The 23,580-nt window shown below is 43.8% G+C and overlaps 1 protein-coding gene across 1 annotated transcript; it reads left to right on the top strand.

The window, feature by feature from the left end:
• Positions 1 to 14,179: 14,179 nt before the first annotated feature.
• LOC146186039 (pro-neuropeptide Y-like) lies at positions 14,180 to 16,422 on the top strand. Its single transcript, XM_084605616.1, has 2 exons — positions 14,180 to 14,366; positions 16,276 to 16,422. Exons 1-2 carry the CDS (start codon positions 14,188 to 14,190, stop codon positions 16,352 to 16,354), a joined length of 258 nt encoding a protein of 85 aa, XP_084461742.1. The 5' UTR covers positions 14,180 to 14,187; the 3' UTR covers positions 16,355 to 16,422.
• The last annotated feature ends 7,158 nt before the right edge of the window (positions 16,423 to 23,580 follow it).

Below are 23,580 nucleotides of genomic sequence, written 5' to 3'. Positions count from 1 at the left end.
GTGTATATGTCAATTGAATCAGGGATTAGCTCTTGTCGGGGATGGGCAGCGAGGAGCTCCCAGGGAACGACAAAATCGCGGTTTATAGGTCGGCGATGGAGACGTGTGACCCCTGGCATCTCCCAAGGGGGAAGAGGTGCATATAGGACTGGTGTTTTGTCGTTGCGCTGCTCATCCCAGGCCAGCAGGCGACGCCCTTGGACAGTGTTCTCTAGACGTATTCAATGACGCGTCTGTGACTCGGAAACGATGGTAGCGAGCGGTGGAAGAGCGGCCAGACACTCAAGTTAAACTATAGGAGTGCGCTTAGGTAGACCGGTAATAGTGCGTGGTGTTGCGCGATGACGGCGTTTCACCTTAGCGAAGTCAGTCTTTGACAGTTGGACGGATGTGCCATAGAGGATTTTTCCGACCGCCGCTGCTCAGGCCAGCGCATGGCAGGCATGTTGCCGCGCACCGCCGTGCCGGTTGGACAGGCGACGAATAGTGTGTAGTAGTACTGGTTAAAGGCGCTGTAGCTGATGAACCCATTTCTGGGGACTGTTGCAGCTTCAGATGGGCAGGCCAATAATGCGGATTTGCCCATTTGAGGAGGTGATGGTGTTGCCTCCGATGTGAAGATGGATCTTTTTTTTTTTTCTTTTTTAGGGCAAGTACTTACTTTTTTTTTCTTTTTTTTTTTTTGCTACACTCGTGATAACTGTGTGTTGCATTGGCCTTGGTGAGACTCAGGCTTTGTGGTGATGCTGCAAAGGAGGGAACCAAGCAGCTTCTTATCGCCGCCGTCTCGCTGTCTGCGCTCATCCTCCCGGCAATGATACTGAGTTAGCTCGCTTGTATAAAAATGTCTCGGTTGCGAAGTTTTTGTCTTGCATGAGAGTTTCTCCACAGCCTTTGCTTTTGGTAAAATGCTTTCCAGTTTTGCAAGTCTCGTTTTCTTGCGCTACGTGCGACCAGCGATAGTCTTGTTGCGCCGCTCTGGAAAGCTTTCCGCTTGTTTTAAACTGAGCTCGCTGCATGCAAAAGGCTGATGCCCCATGCAACAGCAAGGACCCTACCTTCGGTGTCGTACTGCATTGTTTTCCGCGGGACATTCACGCGCGAGCTCTCGTCTGCATGTTTGGTTGGTCTCTGTAAGTAAGTGCATATTGGTCTCTGATGTATGTTTGTCGGTGTTATATAGTTGTACATTTTACGGATATTCCTAATATTGTATCTGCGTGGTTCGGTAATAAAACACGAATATATACGAGCCATACTCGGCACTATACTGAGAATTTCGTGGTTACGTCAGAGCTTTACAGGCCGTAAATATGCCGATCCTGCCCCTTTGAAAGACGTGGTAGTTTACTCCGTTTATGTGCCGTCTTCTCTGCCTGGTTTGATGGTCAACTGCGCTTACACTGCAGGATTCGAGCACAATTAAATGGCAACGGCGGGCGAGCGCTTAAAGTCACCCTTCAAATGGACGGCCTCCTAAATGCGGCAGAGGGGATCCAGAAGGATGCCACCTTATAATTCGCGCCAGTATCATACGTAGATTTGACATCAATCAAGGTCACACAATTTATATTCCCCTCTCCCAGTATTTAAGGGATCCTGGAAAGCCCAGGAGCAGCCATGTTTTCAACGTATGACTGTCTATATAGAGCATTCGCTACCAAGGTACATTTAAATTGGCGAATATTGCCATCGCCGCACCTGGACATCGAATGCTTTAAATAATCTTTTTCATCTTCCATTAATGCGCAAGTCAGTCCCAAAACAAGATAACATAGTCGCATGTGCAAGCCAATATTTGAATGCATGACCGCATCAGCTTGGGCAAGCATTCGCTCCTTTGGTGTTTACCAGTTTTTGGACTCCTGTACGTCGTTACTATGGGTAAAAGTAAGAGCAAAGCATGACCTAGATCCGAAGCCTTTTAACAGCCCGTACACTGGGGCGACAAATGACGGTTAGCTTCCTTAGATTTGTGCACTAATGTGCTAAGCTCAGCTCGACTATTTTTTTTTTATCTCGAACATACTCATTATCATGCAGTCGTAAGTCGGAAATATGAGAAAGACCTACCAACATATAAAACCCGGTTTTGTAATAAACTGGCCCAGCTTAGTTACAAACTAAGCAGCTTTGTAACTGCATGGCCAAGGGATATAGCTATTGTTCTATTCCCATTTACAACCAACAACCGCCAACTTGCCCATGTCATGAGGTATGGGGACGTCCTGCAACACACAGACCATTTAGTGCCTGACCTTGTCACCTGGCAACTGCGAACCACTAGTTTTCGGGAATTTTTTGCGGGCAACGCAGGCACCGAATGTCGGGGAGCATTAACGCTGTCACGTGAATAAAGGTAACATTGAAATTATTTAAATATTTCTTTTCAAAATGACTTCCTGAAAATAATTGCATCATTACATCCTATGCAAGTGGAAAGTTGTTTTGCGCCAGGTATCGCATTGTAGTGATTAATTATAGGCATGTCAGATCGGAAGACATTTAGTTTAAAGTGCAGCAGAGTCGCTTGAGATAAGCGCACACACAGACAACTGAGCGCATTTCTTTACTTTATTTCAGTTCGATGTGCTTTAGGAAGGCAACAATATCGTTAGTACTATCGATAGTAGAGTTCCCGCCGCAGTGCAGTGTTTGGGGTATTCTACTGTAGAACCAAATAATGCAGATTCAACTCCGTGGGTTCAATATATCACATACACCATAGAACCAGAAAAAAAAAGGTGTCATGTTTTACATGTCTAAGCTAAACGGGAATTACGTACGCTAGCGCGTATTGCCCTTGTTTAGGTTTGCTAATCCTAATTTAGTTTGAGTATTATTCTGATGCACATCACTTCATCGCTTGTCAAGGTATTCAAGGGAGCCAGCCGAAGCGCGACGAGATATATACCAGCGGTAGCTCCACGACACACCCTCTCTGTTCTGTGTGGGCAGCCACTCGGTATTGATGTACAGACTCGCTTGGACCAAGCTGTACCAGCGTGCCTGCGTGTCAGGGTCTAGGTTCAAATGTCCCAGATTAGATTTCTAGCTCACCCGTCCATCTCACAGGAGAAGGCTGAATTGGCAGCGCCTTCCATGACATGTGTTCCCTCGACGTCGCACAAACGACCGACGAATTGGTATTCGGACATGTCACCTGTCAGCTGCCACTTTCCAGAGCCATGACCCATGATTTTCCCTCAATGTCGGCAAAGCCGGAGTATTGAGAAAATTGATCTTCATCGCCACTCAGTCAAAAGTAAATGCGATATAATGATTTTCCGGTAATTGGATCGAAGCTGGCGAAAGACTCCTAGATGTCTGTTCAAAGTGCTGTGTGGCCCCTAGGATCCGAGAAGAAAAAATGGTGAAGGTTCAACACCGTCAAACCTATCTAACAAGTGTAAGATCTGTTTTGCATGCTTTGGCAACGACTAAGTAATTGGGCAACTAGTGTGCTCGACGGTAGCTATCCGAGGATATATTGGAAAGGGTGGCTGATCCTGGCCCTACAGGGCTGGGAATGGTAGGCCCCGGCCATTTGCGGCGGGGGCTAGCCTGCCAGTGGTGGTTGTACTTGTTGTAGGCCGTCATTGCACCCGCCACCGCTTCGGTGGCAGACGACGGCTGTTGCTACGCGCGTCTCTCTTCTTTTTTTTTTTTTTGTTCCTTCTTTTTTTTCTCTGTCCGCACGATGCAGCAGAGAGATAAGAAAGAAAGAAAGAAAGAAAGGAAGAAAGAAAGAAAGAAAGAAAGAAAGAAAGAAAGAAAGAAAGAAAGAAAGAAAGAAAGAATGAAAGAATGAAAGAAAGAAAGTAAGTAAGTAAGTAAGTAAGTAAGTAAGTAAGTAAGTAAGTAAGTAAGTAAGCAAGTAAGCAAGTAAGCAAGTAAGCAAGTAAGCAAGTGAGTAAGTAAGTGAGTAAGTAAGTGAGTAAGTAAGTGAGTAAGTAAGTGAGTAAGTAAGTAAGTGAGTGAGTAAGTAAGTGAGTGAGTAAGTAAGTAAGTAAGTGAGTAAGTAAGTAAGTGAGTAAGTAAGTAAGTGAGTAAGTAAGTGTGTAAGTGAGTAAGTAAGTGAGTAAGTGAGTAAGTGAGTAAGTGAGTGAGTAAGTAAGTGAGTGAGTGAGTAAGTGAGTGAGTGAGTAAGTAAGTGAGTAAGTAAGTAAGTGAGTAAGTAAGTAAGTAAGTAAGTAAGTAAAGTAAGTAAGTAAGTAAAGTAAGTAAGTAAGTAAGTAAGTAAGTAAGTAAGTAAGTAAGTAAGTAAGTAAGTAAGTAAGTAAGTAAGTAAGTAAGTAAGTAAGTAAGTAAGTAAGTAAGTAAGTAAGTAAGTAAGTAAGTAAGTAAGTAAGTAAGTAAGTAAGTAAGTAAGTAAGTAAGTAAGTAAGTAGGTAAGTAAGTAAGTAAGTAAGTAAGTAAGTAAGTAAGCAAGTAAGCAAGTAAGCAAGTAAGCAAGTAAGCAAGTAAGCAAGTGAGTAAGTAAGTGAGTAAGTAAGTGAGTAAGTAAGTGAGTAAGGAAGGAAGGAAGGAAGGAAGGAAGGAAGGAAAATACGCGCGTCGTTACAGCCATCGCAGGCCATCGAAGCGGGGGCGAGCGCATGCACAACAACCCCAGGTGGTCGAAATTTCAGGAGTTCTCCACTTAGGCGTCTTTCATAGCCTTAGTCGCTTTGGGACGTTAAACCCCACAAACCAAACCAAACCAATATCCCTGTACGTGTTAGGAAGATCATCATTCTCGTGTCTACTAAGCTAAGCGCAAGGTTTCATTGGCGTCTTAAGTGCCAGAATATATATGCCGGTAAAAATCTGTCCCCGTGTCCTGGGAAATTATGACCCACCCTGTACGTATACAAGACCACCTATTTAGTCACCGCGGGCGCGTAACGATACCCCGATGTCGTAAGCGGCTTCTTCCGTAATCACTTGCATGCACTTCTGTAACAACTTTCTTTCTCGCTGATTTAACTCCCGGCCGGTTGAGCTGAATGCGTCTGTGTTGGGTTGCTCGCCCACCTTCTCCCTCGACTGCTTTGGCGTGGGATCGCCAAGGGGAGACACGTGACAGCCGCGGCAAGTGCAACGGCTGCCGCTGTTGAGGACGTGATTACTAAACGCTGCCCTATATATAAATCGGCGGCCTTTTGCCCTCACTGATAGTTTATGCGGGTGCTTACGAGGAAGCAAACACTTTCAAAAGAACCTCTCTAACAGCCGTCTTTCGAACCACTTTCTATTTGTAGTAATTGGCTAGCCCAACTTATATGTTTATGAGCGTTGCTCTCGAAAGCGTGCATGTAACAAGTTATGAGGTAGTTATACAGTATTTCAAGTGCGTTACGTAAATTTCTAATATCTGCATGTCTAAGGTACTTGTAAAGTTGACCATTTTACGACTGTTTAGACGCACCCGTTAGAAAAAACAGCTCAGATGGAAAAATCGAGAAGGTATAGCCGCCTGCGTCCACGCATCTGCTCACGGCCCAAGGCTTCCTTTCTCATGACGCCCTTGGGAGGCACGCGCAGACCGAGAAGGGTAGTAACTCTAGAAAAGGGGAGCACAGCGTCGCGCGTGCTGCAGGGTTTGCACTCTCTGCACTCCTCTCCTTTCTCGAATTTTCGAACATCGTTATTTATGAGCGGTGGCTGTGGTAAAAACTCTTGTTTACAAATATACTAATTGTAGGGGAGAAGCCTTCGGCATGAAACTTGGGGCTGTCTCACTGTGAGTCGACACCCTTACAACGCAACAAAGTCCTCGTCGTGGCACTGGAGATGATTCTGTGCTGGTCTTGAGTGGAAGTGCTGGTCATAAGTCTCTCAGTGAGACTCTGCGAAGTTCGGTAATGAGGGATCAAGGAAGGTGGTGCATGTAAGAAGGATGTGTAGGAAGTTTCCTGGTTTGCCGCAAAGTTTGCATGAGAAGGAGAAATGGCCTGCTATCGGGCATGTAAAAGTGTAGAGTATGGAGCAGTCTGAGTCTAGAGTCGTCGCCAAGGTGCGGCCTGTGCTATGGTGAGGGATGGGGCCGGTGTATATATGCTCTTCAGGCGCTCCCTGGTCTATAAAAGGGGCTGGGCGCCTTTAGCCTGATATGTGCGTGCGCGTAATGTCGCGATTTTTGTTTCCAAGTCGTGATTCGACAGAGAAGAAGGCATGCCCCTCCTTTGAAGAAGTCGTGATATTCGTAGGAAAGCTGTGAGCTCGAGTGTTGGGTGTCACCATATCAGCTCATGGAGCTGGGCGTAGTTTCAGTCAGTCTTTGTTACCGTTCAGTGAAGACGCTTCTCTGTTTTGTAAATGCTTTTCTCTATATTTTATTGTTAATCTTATATGAAGGAAAGTTTCCTCTGTTGCTACGAGTTCTCCGTCCTTCGTCTCTCTGTGTCACCTGCACGTAGCTCGCCAACTCGAACAGAAGAAGAGAAGAACATATCGAACCTGATTGTACTGTACTCGTGTTTGCTTTCTTGCAAAAATATTGCGAAACAAATATATTGCGAATATTGAGAAATATTGCAAATATATTGCGAAATAATGCGAAGCAAAAAATATAGCGAAAAAATGATCTCAGGCGTCGAAATGCTAACCCATTGTATACTTTCTTAGTTTCAGTAGTCCTAGACGAGGAGATGAGGATTCCAAAGCTGAATACGCCCATAAAATTACATGGGTGTACTTAAGTTTGCTTAAGTCCCGTAGTGCGAAAACATTTCTCCTTAGACTGCCAAGCGAGGGACTCGAACCCACCCCGTTCTTACGGACACGAACCCACAAACTATACTTGAACTCACACTCTTGACCATAACTGAACGCATGATCTTTTTGGGAACCCACGACCTTCTCTGGTAGTCAAACCCGCTACCTTTTCCGGGACTCGAACCACCGAAATTTACTGGAACTCAAACCCTTGACCATGCTTTGGGACTCTGACACTGTACCTTCTCTCCCTCTAAAACAGCTTCCTTGATAATGACCGGCACTTTGAACAGACAAATTCTGATCTCATGCTCTGCCGACACACTATCGACAGACCCTCTATACTCCACTGATGAGGCAAGAAATACTTACACTTTTAAAAGAATCGTGTAAGTCAAACATCCGCTGTAAACGTTCTGCAAATGCACATCAGTGAACCTTCAGCTATTACTGTGGTGATTTTGCTTCTTGCAAAGTTTTCGCACATACTATATAATTCTTCTGTATGATGAAGGTGAGCGGAGGTGAGCGGAGGTGAGCGGAGGTGGGTCGAGAGTGATTGTGAACGGGTGGACACCCCCATAGCTATAGGGTATAGGGAGAAGAGGTGGCTGAACAGTGGCTTGTGGCGTCCTACCAGATAAATTCGATGATGTCGGCCTGGTTCTTCTACGCACAGGCACGCCTATTAGGCGGCTGGTGTTCATATTGCGTGTCTGAATGCAATCGTCACTTTTTCATTCTCTTTCCAGTGGGTGCAGAACTTGTGAAGGGTGGAGATCAGTAGGCTGGTGATGGCTGGCACATCTTGAGGACGAAGGGGAATCGAGGCGGTTTAGAACCGGCCCCAAAGCTAGGTCGGGGGGAGGAAGGTGGCTGATGGGGGGGGGGGGGGGGGGGGGTGATGCGTTTAGAGAGCACATGCTCCTTGGCTTGAGAGTTAAAACAGACGTCAAATTTCCAGGCAAGAGGGGGTTAAAATATCGCTGCTTTTGCACTTAACCAGGTAAAATGACAAGCATATGCACAGTATCCTTGGATCAAAACACAGAAACAGTGGGTAATAAATTGAAGGCGCGTTTAATGAAGAAAAATGTGTTCTGTACTCAATGTAGCCCTTACTGTCGCTTGCATAGGACTAAAGCAATTTTACGAGCCTATGGGCAATGCATAGCTGCCTGCACATCCCTATCAGCTTTGTATCAGCAAACAAAAACTATGCTCACCATTTACAGACACAGATGGCGTCTACAATAAAGCAGTTCACATCTTTGGCTCAGCATAGCGAACGCATTTTACTCCGGTCCATAGACTGAAGTTAGCGAGCGAAATTAAAAGAAGAAATAAAAGCTACGTTACCCAGCCTGCACCGCCAAAAGCAGAGCGAGTGTAAACCAATATAAAATAAAACATGGACCAAAAGAAAATTTTACATAGACTAGTTATACCGCCATGCTTTCTCGGGCGAAACAGCCGCTAACAAGGTGAATGAATTTCATGACGAAATTCACACTCGCGCAAGCTGGCCGAGAGCTACTAAAGTTAGCATGCGAAAAAGCGCTAAACAGGACCCCGAAAAAAAAAAAAAAAAGAAAAATTGTCGTGCGCTACAACCACTGCTTACCATCCTACCGCCATCCGGTAAGACAGCAGCACGGCGGAAATTACGAAGCGTTGAAGTACGTTACCACCGTTGAGAACAAAACAACACATTTTTGTATAAAACCACTTTTTTTTAGCTTATCAAGCTTAGGTAAATAAAATGCTCTGTCAAAACATGTTGAACATGTAAAGAAAATTGCTGGTAAATATTTGTTAAAATGGTGGTGTCGCACCAGCAGTCAAAACTCTGAAACGTGAGGTACGATTCAAGGTATATGAAGAGGTCAGTAATCTGCACAGTCAATCTCAATACGTGCCATACCTCTAATCATTGAACAGATTGAGGTGTAAAGATATATAAAATATATAAGGTATAATAGTTGTATGCCAAAATATTTATTAGAACAAGAGTTGTCACTGCTCACGTAACTGTATGTAGCAAAATATCATGCTTTGAGAAAAGTTTGAACCAAAAAAAATTTGAACAAAAGACACGCAGTACATTTAAAAAGAACAAGTTGCATAGCTCGGGCCCTCCACAGAGACAGCTTTGTCTCTTTTAGTGCAAGCTGAAGCACGTTCTGTTGTTGTTGTTGCTTTTTCTGTCGATTTTTGCGTAGCCAACTGAGTGACGTGCCGCCTTCCGCATATGATCGCGGTCACTGGAGAGGCATGCTTCTTCGTTTGGTAGCCAGATTCGATGCTTGCCTGCTTCAGTATCCCCAAAATGCCCCTGTTTACATCACAGAACTGGGTTACAGCATCGTACAATCCAAAGAAAGGAATAAATATATACAACTTTAGGAAACATCTGCTCTGTCAAACCATTCCATTGAAGCATTCAACCATTCGTTAGCATTCTTAGCTGATTTTCCTTGCAGGCACTTCTTTATATATCCATCGAAACAGAGGTCGTTTTGCACAGTTTTCATCATACACTCTTTTGCATAACAAACAAATTTTGGAGTCAAATTGCAAATATTATGAGATCAAAAACTTTCAGTTTCGGTTTGGATACGTGTTGGAGGAGTTGAAAAAATGGTCATAACCTTTGAACGGTTCGAGTTTAAAAAAAACATTATTTCTTCCCTGAGCATTCCTTCATAAACAAGGAATTCTGTGATGTAAAAATAAAAAGCCATTGTTTTAGGAAATTTTTTAGACTGCATTTTTTGAAGGTGGTGACATACTTTAATTGTGATCGACAGGTACACGGCTATGAGGCGTGTGGAACGCTGCAAGCGCCCACACCGATGCATTGAAGCCATCGTAATAATCGGACCGATCGCACGTCACACCCATTCACCCCCTCACCTTTTTCCCCTTCTTTTCTTACGTCGTGCCTTTCTGGGCTATTCTTTTCGCGGCACAAAAATATCAGTTTTATTGCTTTACTTGAATCAATACGTAGATTCGAGCCTTGAAGATAGGCTGGTTGCTTACCGCACACTACGCGCAGTATAGGAGATTTTAAAGAAATTGGACGAGGGTGAAGGATGTGCTTAGGAAAAAATACTTAAAAAATGAAAAGGGAGAAGGCAACTGTGATCAACGCGGACGGTTGAGAGCGAAGAAGGGTTTCAAAATAAGTGTATATTCCATCAGTAATAAGCCGATGGCGAGACGTACCCCCCCCCCCCCTCCTACTCCTGATTTACATCCCACCTAGAAATTCTTTCTATAACGAGTTCAGATCACCACCTTTCCGCGCGCGTGGTCCACAGGCAGCAGCAGTGGCTCGTTTCCTTTGTGGATCCCGGCGGGGAGTCGAGTGGCTGCCATTCTCATGCGCCAAGGGAGGCGCTCTTACGCTTCCCTCCTGTGATACCGTACACCCACCATTCTTTATGCTCTTGCATGAAAATAAGATAAAGTGAAGCCTGTTCGGCAACTCGTTCTTCCCAACAACCTATCAGTGCAACAAGCAATAACCACATCCATAAAACGTAGTAAACGGAAGCAAGGCGGTTGGTGTGCGAAAGGAAAGAAGGGAAAGAAGAAAGGAGGGAAGAAAGACGTGTCCGGTGGCCTATTGCGTCTCCTTCGTCGGTGAAGACGTGCCGGCTTACGGTTACGGTGTACCTAGGCTTCTTGCGTGGTTGCGACCAGCTGCTGTGATTTGTGGGAGGCGGTCTATATAAGCGGTTGGTTGAAACTACGGCTCAGTAGGCTCATCGACACCGGTGACTAGGAACGGTGAGTGGAGACGAACGGTTCCTTGCGGCTTTCGCAGAAGGTGTGCCAGATTTCTGTGCGTGCGATTCATAAGTTTGAAGCAAAGTTTTGAGAAAGCTGTGTTCCAAATATGCGCTTTGTCACCAGCGTACCAACGTGCGCTGGATGTCTGCAGGAATTATAAGGCTGCCTATCAATGTCAGCTTAGATCTAGTACGGGTCTTATCCTTTTGTTTCTATAACTATACCGTTTCATGATGATCGGTTTAAAAGTTTTCAGTGTTCAGTTCGTCGATACCAATACAGTTGTTTGCTCAACAATGGCTGCGCATCCCTTGCTGTGGTTTTGTATTGCACTACTGAGCTTAGTTTTTTGCGTTAGGAATTTGCATTTGTACTCTACGGCGGCTTGCAGTTCTTCAATATTTTGAACATTTTACTTACTTGTATCTTTATTTTTTTTTTATTTCTTGCTCTTTTAATTGACTTGCGATAAGACAGAGTCTTACAAACGCGTCATATCATTGCAGAGTACATGCCATCACAAGAAAATTTTTGAATCGCGGCACTGTTAAACCAGTAATTCAAAGAATTCATCGATGCTGTGCTCGAACCTGAAAATTCGGAGCAGCAAGAGCGGCTTACTTCGCGCAGCCTTACAACTGGTTGACTGACCGACAAACTACATCCGCATCGCCTTCATTTAGCGCAGATGGTCATATTTCGTTCAGCACAATTGTTTCTCAATATCACGCATTAGGGTGCTACCGGGCACTGCGTTGGCACTATGCATTATTTTTAAGGAGGTTCAGGTCTGCCTTTTAATTTATTCTTATATCGTGCTTCTGGGAGAGCTCATGTCGGTTTGCAAATATTTCTCTACTGATGATAGCTGTGCAGTCTGGGATTTCGCGAACAATTTCCTCTGATAAGCACAGAGCAACAAAGTGCACGAGCACGTTCAGGGAATGGAATCTCTAAAATCTGCGTTGGATGAAGGGCACTCTCTTTGAGAAGATTTGAGCCGCCTTTATATTTTATTTACCACGCCCTCATTCTTAGTATTAGAAAGTGCATACTCGAACGGAACAAAAGAAATGATGGTGTGAGCTTTTGTTTCATCGAGATGCACTAAAGATAGCTGGATGAGTTGTTCAAATTACAAAACCGTCGAAAGGCATCTCTGTGCTAAACTTATGATTACGTCCGAGAGCATAACCTAGGAAGCGAGACCACCCGCCAGGCCTTTATGCTGGCGGCCATAGCGCATGGACAAGAGCGTTCTGATGGTATGGTAGCCTGCCAGCATATATATTGCGACATCATTGCCTCTTGGAAAATATTCACTTTTTTGTAGCTAAATATTAGCCAACTTATTACGCAGGTGCAGAATCCTACAAGTTTGTTATGCATGACCCCTAATTGCGACAACTATCAATCATGGTGTAAGGAATTGTTCTTGTGTGATTAAGAAAAAATGCAAAAGAAATGGGATGCTTTAAATTTAAATTAGTTGAAATAAGCTCATTGTGTATAGATACAGCAAAACAGATTTGGCCTGTTATACTTTTTGCATAGCAACTATACGAATGTGTGGCCGAACTTTTAAGTAAGCATCATGTTATATAACTGTCTCTCACAGTAAGCAACATAGTGCCACGACTAAGTATAATCAAGAATAGCGAAAGCGTTGACATCATCAACCTTACTGAGTAATTGTGAATTAGCTTCTCTTCCATTGTCGCGACACTGGGTAGCCAAATTTTTTGGACTCTAAAGAATATAAACAATTGTCTCACACAGCCCCACAGTAAATTCTGTGCTAGATTTAGGCACTGCGGCCTCCAATGCAGCATAGGTGAACTGAACTTAATAGCTTGCGATATTCGTGGCAAGAACCATGTTACCATGCCATACCACCGTCATGCCATGCCATGGTTACCGAATGATCATTGCTTGCCCTTCGGTAACCATGGCTTGAACGGTGCGACGGCTCATCCTCACCACGCAACACAGCAATGAGCAGCGCTGTTCTGTTCGCCATTTCACTTGTTATTGCGTACTGTACACCCACATATTGCCATCCCCCCTCAAAATTTAAGCATTTATGACTTGCAATATGGCCTCTGTCGCTTCCTACTTATGCTGCACGGAAAAGCTAAATTTTAAGGCTAGAAATTGTATTGTAGAGGCTAGGCACGATGAAAGCTTAAAGGAATTCACAAAACTTTATCTCGCATCTTCGCCGCTTGGCTCACCACTGCAACGCTTGCGCGCGCTTCCATACCGAGCTCTGTGCCTTTGCAGGAGAATAAAAAAAAAAATATTTCCAACGCTTCCTCCAAAGTTGAAATGATCCTCTTATCGTTACTCTTCCAGCGTATCACGGGTGTGCTGTGCATGACGTGTGAGAAAGCTATCGTACAAATGACAATGTCGTCGCGCCCAGTTTTAGCATAACGAAACAAAACTACTTTCGTAGTGGATAGTTCCCTTAAGATGTTAACCGCGGAGGCTACCACGAAGGCTACATATAAAAAGAATAAAAATGGATAGTGCTCCAATTTTCACTTGTATTCAGTGAAGAGCTCTGATACCTGTGCCACTTAGTGGTAAAGCAAGCATATTATAGGCTTCCTGTCGCCATCTATGAATGATACAGCAGTCCCCGCAGTGTTGCAGTGTTAGTCATAACCGCTCCAAAATTAGGCACTTTCAGTGCGTTTTGCGTGAGTGCACTTCGTCAGACTGCAAGGTTGGTTATCGTTGCCATCGCCCACTTTTGAAATCGAGGATATATAAAGGACTTCACGTGTGCCATGCAGTTATGTTACCAGTTATATTATCTGATTGAATGACTGGAAAGACAGTTATGCAAACTGGTGGATTTAGTAACTTAAACCTGCGTATCCGATTTTACCACTTCAATTTAGGTATCGTGTTGCACTGGCAAAGCTCAACCTTACTTCAATGCGCGCTCGTTACAATATAGCCGTCATGGGCGTTCTGAAAATTAAAATCGCACACAGCTAAGTACGTAAAACACATCTTCACAGCTTTTATTTCTTCCCTTCCTGTCAAAAAAGAAAAGAAAGAGACTATTCAATATACGATGGTTTCAGCGCGAGCTATCCAGATGCCGCCCTCGTAACACTCTCAGTTGTGGGCTGAACTGTACATAGTGCAGTCTGAATTGTTTACTCACCTCTACTTCCTCCTCTACCTTGCCATACCTTCTTGTTCCTTTTCTGGAAGGCAAGGACATCAAATATATATATATATATATATATATATATATATATATATATATATATATATATATATATATATATAATGTTTTGTTAACGTTCCCACCTTTCCTTCCGCACTCTCTCTTTCTCTCTCAGAAGTCTATACGAACGAATGTTGCATAAAAGTAGCACACGCTGGCGCTAACTTACCGAGCGTATCCCACGGTATAGGAAGTCCGTAATGAGCCTTGTGTTGTTTTGTAATGTGTTGCGAGGCACGCAACACGAGTCGCTTTGTTTGCTATGTTCATGCCACGTAATGCTGCATAAATAAAGCTCATATCCCGTAATATAGAAACATTTGGGAGGCATCAGAGCAGCGACCACGTGGAATATTCTCTGCCTGGATCAATTCACGTGCGCGTAAACAAGGAAGCTCATAATGGTCTTCCTTGCAGCCCACCACCGTCTTCCGCACGCCATGTCACCTTCGACGCTAGTGGTTATTCTGATGGTCCTGATGGCTTTCGCTTCCGTCTCGGTGACCAACGCTGGGGAAAGCCAGAAGCCCACCATGCCACATGTCTTCCAGAACGAGAAACAGCTATCCCAGTACCTCCAGGCGCTCGACGATTACTACATGCTGCTTGCTAAACCTAGGTACGTACTGCAGAGCGAAGCGCACATGCCTCAATCCTTATCCCTCCCCCTCCCCTTTCCCCAGGCTATATCTGAGAGGAATGCTAAGGACAAATTGGGGTTGCGCAATATTGGTTCAATACTGCACTCCGAGGGCCACGAAGCTATTTTCAAGAAAAGTGTATATTTTGTTCAGCTAGAAAAGATCGAAATATTTGACACATGTGCACATCGTTTGCACAAACTGTGGTAACATTTATGCCGTTTTTCTTGAATTTTTTTCTGGGGGTTTCTTAGGATGGCCTTGCCAGCCAAACACGTCCAGCGGCAGCCGTAAAATGTGCGACAGAGACAAGGCCGTATCCAACGTCACGGATTTTAATTAATTTGGAGAAATGTTCGTCACACTCGAACTCGGAATTTTTCAGCAACAAATACATATTTTGTTGTTAACCAACCGCCCCTCCGCAACTACAATTTAAGCTATCGGTATTTACAAAAGAAAATATTGAGGCAGTTGTTTCAACGTTCATTTATTTTGCGTCAACACCCCTCCCCCCCCCCCCCCCCCCCCCCAATCCTCTTCCACTCAACTAAAGAAAAGCAGAGAGAAATCAGGAAGCAAAGTTAATTTTCATGCGACAAATTTTCCCAAACTAACTGCAAGCTCTACACAGCCCCCCGGAATTCCGGCTGCAGCTGCTTCATTTTATTTGAGTGCAGTATACAGTACACGGCATTATTTCGCATGCCATCGTAGTAAGGCAAAAATTTAAATGATGTTCTCGCAGCTAAAGCATATATAGATCAGGGGAGGATTTGTGCGCAACAGGGGCACGCGACTATTTCAGTGGTACCGTAGAAGTTTTTTTTTTTTTAATTTTATAGAATTGGGGCACCCAAGTGCAACTTTTCCTTGAGCTAAGTTTTCTGGAAAGGAAGTTGGAAGGGAAGTTAGGGAGCTAATTGATAGACGTTCATACGTGCCGCGTACGCACCGCTTGGCGTAAGGAAATAACATGTCACTGCAATATTCAGACTGCTTCCTGACACCAACACAAAACTTTCATCCTTCGATGTTAGCAAACTCTCAAAGTCACTGTAAGCATTATTTTTCTTTACGTGACTTGCTAACCAACAGCACAAAAGTTCTCTACCTGTCGCTTTTTGTTTTTACGTTAACCCCCCCCCCCCCCCCCTTTAAACACCTGTTTTATACCTCCCCTTACGGCGAGGTACGGGTGCCCATCCTAAATGAGACATCTTCAGATTTTCTCACAGTGAATTATTGTTTTAGTGCATGATGTCTACAGTTGTGCGCTGTGTGACCCCTAAATACGGCATTAATACGCCACGGAGCGCAATGCAGAAGCCATAGTCGCTGAATGCTGAATTTATTTGACTGGAAATAAGCTGTGAAGGTACCCTTGCTACGAAAATTCATAACGCGCGCCACATACGATCGTTAATTCGGAATATCTCGCCCGGACTGAAGCAGCCATCCGAATTTACGTTGTTCGAGATAACGCAACTCGGTGTGAAATTTTAAGAATAGATTCACACTCAGATCATGAGGTGAGGTGAGAAAGTGAGCTGCCCGGGGTAATTAGATCTATGAGGCACCCTAAGGACGTTTTTCGGACACTGCGAGTCGTTCACAAGTGCGAACACAAGCATAAGAAGTTTAGTATATTTATTGGCAAGCATGGGGATGCAATGGATTTCCCTGGCGTGTTACGATGTGGGCATTATCTTTTCTCTGATTTCTTGCATCGGCGAAACGATTGCTTAGCCTCGTAAGAAGATATAAGACAAATATACCGTGACATATATAACTCAATATAATACATTCAAATTTTTGCACGCGGGAATGCTAAGCTTACTTTGATAGTACACTGTTTCATTCACTATCGTTTTTTCTCGTTTTCAGGTTTGGAAGAAGTTTCCAGGACAGCAATGAGCTAAAGCGATGGAACTCTCCCTACGCGGAATTCCTTCGAATGGTGTGACTTTCGGCGGCTGCTCAAAAGACATGGGGAAGAACTAATGTCTCCTGATGAAATAAAGACTCTTTACAACATGCTATTTCTTCGTTTTCACTAGTCCGGCGGTTTTTTTTTGTTTTTTTTTTTTTTACTTTGCGGCTTGGTCCCGAGGTTTCTGTCCGACACGGCGTACAAAAGTGTTTCATAAAGCAATTAATATAATCTGTGATTCTGTTTGGGGCAAAAACTATTTATCCACCGAAATCGAGCTCACAACGGGAAGAAGTAAGTATTTTCTGGAACTTGTCTTGAGGTTCCTAGATTTTACACATTTCATTACCACAGTATTTTTATTCGCGGTATTGTAATACACACGCAAAATTCATAGAACGTAACTTCGTGCACGCTCGAGGCTATAGCAGCAGCACAAGCTAAATGGATATAGTATCCTTAATTGGGCGGTTGTAATAACCAAACGTACGTCTTCTTGTGATTCAAGCTGCATTTTTTACGGAAATACGATATAGCGCGCTGGTAGATCGTCACTTGCGATTATAGAATTCGAATATTGAGGGTAGCGTTTCGTTATCATGTGGCAGGTGATAATTTTTTTTTCCGTGTAACCGCCGTACAAGCACCAGGCTGAGAGAGAAAGATAGAGAGAGAGAGAGAAAGACATTATTCTAGGCCAACTAAAGAGCGCTCTTTTAATTAATTAACAGAACGCTGGCACTTGCCATCTAGCTTGACCTGCGCTTACGGATGCGTATCCAGTTTTGAAGCCATAAAAATTGTTACTAACTCGGAACAAAAATTTCAGGAAGGAATAATAGAATTATTCGAAATCCAAACAGTTGGCCTAGATAGCTGCTTAAGTGCCGATGAAGTGGAGCAGAAAATTCTCTAACGTGAGTACGAACATGTGATGACGATGCATAAGTTTGGATTGGTTGGGTGACATGTCTATACATGCTCAGAATTTTGTACGCAAACAACTGCTGTCTCGATCAAAACATCGGTGCGTGCACATAGTGCCTCATTTACCCCGCTTCTGCTCCCGTTTCGTGTAATTTGAGATAGACCTCTGAACAATGCATTCACCATCACTTTGATGCCACTGAGGCTTGTAATGCTTCGATGTCTAAAAAAAAAATATTCGGCCTCATATTTCTTCTCTGCATTAGCAACCACATTGGTTTCTGTTATCCGACAAGCTTAGTCATACCAACAGCTCTCCCTTCCTTTATTATCGGGCGTAACTGTGCCAAAAGGCGATCGTTTGCGGACCCCAAGAATGACAAAATATTGAGTGTATCACAACTGCAGTAGCAGTACAGGCTTATTCATGTCTGGCTAAAAGCAATATTAAAGTAAGCGATGGGTGCTAGACGCGGAAGCTGCTGTGTTGCTCAGACACCCGATACGCGGACTACGGAAATTAAAGGACTGGGGAGGAAAATGAGCCTGAAGCAAAGATTGGATGAATAAGACGAGGATATCGGAGGGACTTCCTACTTAAAACTTATTGCGCGCGCGCTCACGCAAGCACACGCACACACTCTCACATTCAGATTCTCACAAGCACACGCACACACACGCACGCACAAACAAACACACGCACATACACACACGCGCGCGCGCGCGCACATACACGCGCACACACGCACACACGCTGAAAACGAAGCGAAAACCTACTGCAGGTTATTAGAGGAGCGAATTCATTTCGTCCATGCCCATGGCAGAGACGATAACGATTGCCCCGTCCTGCAGATTTCGCCGTCCTTCATAATCCACGCATGACCAATCATAAATTTCGATCTTCCATATATATGGAGTTTTTTTTCTTAGAGAAAATGTATGATAATAAGATTTAACGCTGGATCCCGATATTATAGCATTGATTATATTTCCGCTCAATATTTTCGGCACACGGAAAAGCGTTGAAAAAAGTTGAAATCGCATAATTAGGTTTTAGATTTAGATTTATGGGGTTTAACGTCTGAAAATAACTGTGGCTTTGACAGACACCTTCATTGTTAAATTTTACTTAGCTAAAATATGACATGTAGTATGAACTGTTATATTCACAGCGCAGATGGGATAAACTGCGGAGCGGGATTTTTCAAACAGTGTCTGAAATTTCGAAAATCAACTTTCTGTTTAAGAACTAAACGTTTATACCTGTACGTGCTCAAACGGCCGAAATTAAACGGCAATCTTTCGTGAAGAAATCGCTGATGACGTCGGCAGAATTGTGGCCGCGCGAGGGAGGCAGCGCTTACCTTGTCTAGACTTTTTTTACGTGTGTTTGTAATTCTACGGACGTTGCTATCAATGACGTACCAACCGGCTCAAGTTTCACCAGTTTCGTGAAAGCGTTTTTCTCATGCAAATTTGTATAACATTTTCGGCGTCATTTACTTACGGTATATTGTTCTTTTTGTTTTTTAAATTATTTCGTCTAACGCTTGCATTATTTCTCTTGTTTCTGTTTTCTTTTCTTGTTATTTTAAAGTTTTCCTGTTCTTGTTCGCATTGTATATTGAGTTTGCTCCCCACTTATGTAATGCCCTTGGGCCTTTAAGGGAAAAATAAATGAGATGAAATAAAATACGATCGTCTATATCTACCAACTTTTTTCAGACAATTCATCATGCTGAAATCATAAATACAGCATGTGAAGGTAAACGGCGCTGTAGCTGCTCAGAACCAGATGGATGGGTGAAATTGGGAAGGTTGTGGGGAGCAGGAGGCCGTGGCTGGAACAAGGCAAGGTTTTCTTGGTGGTATGGGCGATGTATTTGCCCTGCAGTAGACATAGCAGGCTTGATGATTTTGATGGAGAAGAGTGGCTTATAAAACAGCAAGGACATCTATTTAAATCACAACGCATCGCTAGCGAAAGCTTTTTTGTTAGCTGATTTTCGTAAACATATTCACAGATTTATTTCTGCACCTCCATGTAGAGTATTTGTCAAACGTTTCGACCCCAGGCGGTCTTCTTCTAAGACATTTAATGGCGTTCTTTTAGCATTCGAGGAAGTTCTTCCTGTAGGAGACGTTAGGACAATCGGCTTACCTTCAGAAGATTTATATAAGGCTTGGAACACATTACGAGCCACGTGGTATCGCTCAGAAGCAAGCCACCTGGGCTCCAAACTATTGACAGACTACGCATTCCATAACCTGCATCTTTTGAGATAGCGTTGCTAACTAACCGCAATGTTTTTTTTTAATGACAAACCTTCTGTTTAAGAATTACGTAAAACAGCGCTAGGGGAGACGAAACACGTGAACGACAGACACATGCGCTGTCATTCACGTGTTTCATCTCCCCTAGCGCTGTTTTACTCGATTCTTAAGCATGTACCAACCAGCCCGTATTTGCCCTCTTCTGAAACCTTCTGTTGTTTGCTTCAGAAAACAAATCGAAGTTTTCTTAGTATTTCATCCAAATCGTACATTTGTTAATCGCACAGCACTGTATCCCCAGTTCACGCACAGCGCTGTATGCGTAGAACCATCGCCTCCATCTTATTAGGCCAAGGCCCAGGAATAAACAAATCATCCCAGCCTTGACAACGGTGCAGCGCATCAGCCGATTCGTCAACGAGCAGCATGCCGCGAAGCCAAATCTGCATTAACAGATTAGCCCAGTCAAAAACTTGACACACAGCGCTAAGGACGCGGCGCGCGTCGACCCCTGAGCGTCGGAAACTGGCACCGGTCATCGATCTGCGCGCTGCCGCGACGAGCCACTAGCGCGCCGAGTGGCACAACGGCGTGCCAGTTGACGCTCGCCGATTGGGGTCGGTTGTTTTGGAGGCCAGTCGATAAGCGCGCCTCCGGGACTGTTCTAAACCGCACAGAGCAAACCCAGCACGGGCCGGACTATCTTGTCTTTGCGTTGAGCCTCTTGTTCTGCCGCGAAGAGAGAGATCGATCCGTCAGGAAAGGAAGGAGTACGTGCGTTATTTGCTGTTTGAACATTCGTCAAATACATCGAAACATTCGTTCAGAACAGCGAGCTGTTTTTACTGTCCCTAAATTGAAACGGGTTTGGCTCTGTTATTATTTACTTACGACTTTTAGACTATTAGGATCTAGTTTATATCAATTGTGGGTACTTCTCAAGTCACATTGCCATCTTTATTTATACGTTGTGTAAGAAGTACCTGGTTTCTTACTAAGCATCATTTCAGAGCTATGTCAGCTGTGGCTTCCTATTGCAAAGAATGAGGTCACGAATACTGTGTGACGAACGTGAGAACATTTGGAAGAGAAATGGCGAGAAAACGAGTTCTCTATTGCATTCGGAGTCGGGCACTGGTCACAGAATTGTATGTGGACCAACTCTAGCCAGACCTAGCGCTCATTAGCTGATTTATTGCGCTGTTTCGGCGCACCACTTAATATCATTCATCGTGATTTATTTAATGCTGATCTGAGGAGATTATTAACCACAGTAAATTTACCTTTACTGTTTTGTATTCTTGCGTAAGTTATGATTTTCGTTCTTTTTCATTGTTTGAATTGCCCTTCTACTCTGTAACGCTCTACGTTCCTTCGGGGTAAAATAAACTCTTCATTTTAACATTTATGGTAGCTGAAGCGGAGACTCTTCAACTAAGAACCCCACCAGCGTTTTAGCCCATCTCTAAATATGCACTCAGGCTATGGCGTTCGGATAGCCATTTAATCACCACACAGGCTCTGTTAGCCTGATTCAGTACCGCAGAGGGTTTGCAACTATAGTAATGGCTGCGTTGACGGCTTAACAAATGATACCCTCGTATGCTTATGAGTAGCCTTTGAACAAATGTAGTCAGGCTGATATTGATGATGACGGCGATGATAATTCATCAACAGAACTAAACGCTTCCTTTGAATTCAGTCGCAACAGCTGAGACTCTGAGACTCGACGCCTCGCTGTATGAAGCACCAAGCGTTCATAAAGCTTCGTAAAAATTGGCATCGTAAGGTATAGAAGAATGTAAGCTCCAATTCAGCTATTATTTTTCAGCACGACATCTCACTCATCAAGCGAGCCGCTAGTCTGCACCTGTTCTATATCTGAGCACAGAGCGGCTCCCAGCAAAACATGACGTCACGCCGACCCCAGGAACGACGTAACCTGGCTTTCACGTAACTTGGCGAGTGTGTGGACAGTTCTGCCCACGTCCTTGGTTATAGCAAGTACGAAAGAATTATGCAAGCGGCCGAAGAATTCGTTCATTTTCCCGGCAAAATAACCAAAGGGCAACCGAATTTGATGTTCCTTTTTCTCCCATAACGTCAGCTGTTGTTGTTGTGTCGTCAGGTAATGCTGCGAACTGCTGAGAGGAAGGTAGGCGCAAGCGAATCTGCCGCCCAGCGGTGTAGATTGAGCGGCTGGCAAGGACATCTGGACGCTACTGGCAGAGTATCGTGGCATAAGTACATCTGATAACACCGCTACTTGGGTGTTCGTGCGATCACATGAAGAACCAGGGCGTGAACAATACAATGAGGTCATAGCTTTCAAAAGTAGTAATATTTTTGACGGTGCCATTAAGAAAATGGCTGCTGGGGTTTCGTCGGCGTTAGACCGCGTATAGAACGTTACCTCAGTATCGATTGCGTTGCTGTAAGAGTAATTGAGGAGTACCTTTATTTTCAGCTAGGCCAACCGATGTAAAAAGGAACGAAGAAAAATGTGATAGTGTGTTATCCGCAAGATCCGTGCGACTATTACAGCTATCTGATTTGCTTCACAAGCAAGTTGAAGCAACTCTGCACCTTGACGTACTGAGAATTATGCAAAAAATCTCTTTTTTAAGTGAAACTATTGATCCGGTTTTGCTTCAGACATTTCATTTATATGACATTATTTTCAATTATGTTTATGAAAATATTTCTCTCAAATGGTTGGGCTGATAATTTTTCCGAAAAGACGCAAATACAACACTTATAGCGTGGAAGCAGGAGCATTGAAGTTCTTCACAAACACAGTCGGTTATTAGCATGGCATCTGTCACAAGCACTGACGTTAAAGTTGTTGTTTTTTTTTTAATTTTCTTGCGTTCCTACTTCGGCACCAGAAATGTAAAACAGAACGCATGGGATCCTAATTTATTCTAGTTTCCTATATCATCCCTAACAAAAGATTAATAGCAAAATGGTAGACGCTAATAGGATACGAAAAACGACATAACAACGAGTCCAATCGTTTGCGGTCTACTCTGCCATTTCTCTAGTGATGGGGAATTTAGGGAGTCATTGCTAACTTATTCACCATGACACGCTAAAGTTGATGTAGCAGAGATGCACCCTTGCAGCTATGCGTCGGGGCTAATATTGCCTTCGTCGTCGTCTTCTGGGTTGAGGCTTTCCACCGGCTTCGTCCTATGCTATGCAGTCTAAATTAACGTTGTAAAAATAATAACTGAAACTGACATTGAAAGAATCTAAGCTGGAAGGCTCAGACTGACAAAAAAGGCTCTCACGAGGAGACTCGGTTCATCTCGATTCGCATATCAGCACAACATGGCTCAATTTTTTTTTATGTGATATAAGACTTGCACTCATGTTTTCTAGGCAATAATGCATTCCTCAGGTTGTAGTAGGTTTTATAAATGAAAAAAAAAAAATTGACCTTCATGGCCAAGTTTCATCCCGCAGCTTTCAGTTTGGTATCTGAGCACCAACGCACGCTGAGGAAGTGCGGCGGGTTTGATCGTTTTTAGTAGAAATCGAATTTCGCTCACACGCACGTCGATTCAGGCACTTTGAGGTTATACATCATTCCACGCATTTCAAAATAAATCAAAAATTTGCTTGATTTATCTAAACGGGAAGAGATCAAATGCCTGCTAGAAATATCTAATACGCTGAAGCTTGAATAACATATCCTGTAGCCCTGTGCTAGCGCACCATACCCCAAAGAATACAATGAGAAGCGATAAGAAGACGAACCTTCGATTGGAATATGTTTCTTTTGACATCGAAATCGAGTAATACCGAATTTAGTTTCGTGTCACATGGATTCTAGAGCACTCGATAGCAAGCCTTATCGTTCTCTCTGTTCGGTGGTCTTCGACTTACGGGGCCTCAATAGGTAGTATTCGCTTTGTTTGCGAGACAGAAACCGCACATTTTTGTTGCATTCTTATCAGGTCGCGAAGCGACACGTAGTAACGTTTCGACCCATCGGCATGGACAAGCTTCATAAGACGACAGACTACCCTCCCCCCTCCCCTTCATTTTTATCT

This window comes from Amblyomma maculatum, chromosome 6 (assembly GCF_055883805.1).
Source record: "Amblyomma maculatum isolate TAMU_Amacu chromosome 6, ASM5588380v1, whole genome shotgun sequence".
Taxonomy (NCBI): domain Eukaryota; kingdom Metazoa; phylum Arthropoda; class Arachnida; order Ixodida; family Ixodidae; genus Amblyomma; species Amblyomma maculatum.
This window is presented reverse-complemented; position numbering and strand designations above follow the sequence as displayed.

Coding starts and splice junctions, on each gene's coding strand:
- LOC146186039 (XM_084605616.1), top strand. CDS start 14,188: ATGTCACCTTCGACGCTAGTGGTTATTCTGATGGTCCTGATGGCTTTC. Junction 14,367..16,275: donor ATGCTGCTTGCTAAACCTAG/GTACGTACTGCA, acceptor TCTCGTTTTCAG/GTTTGGAAGAAGTTTCCAGG.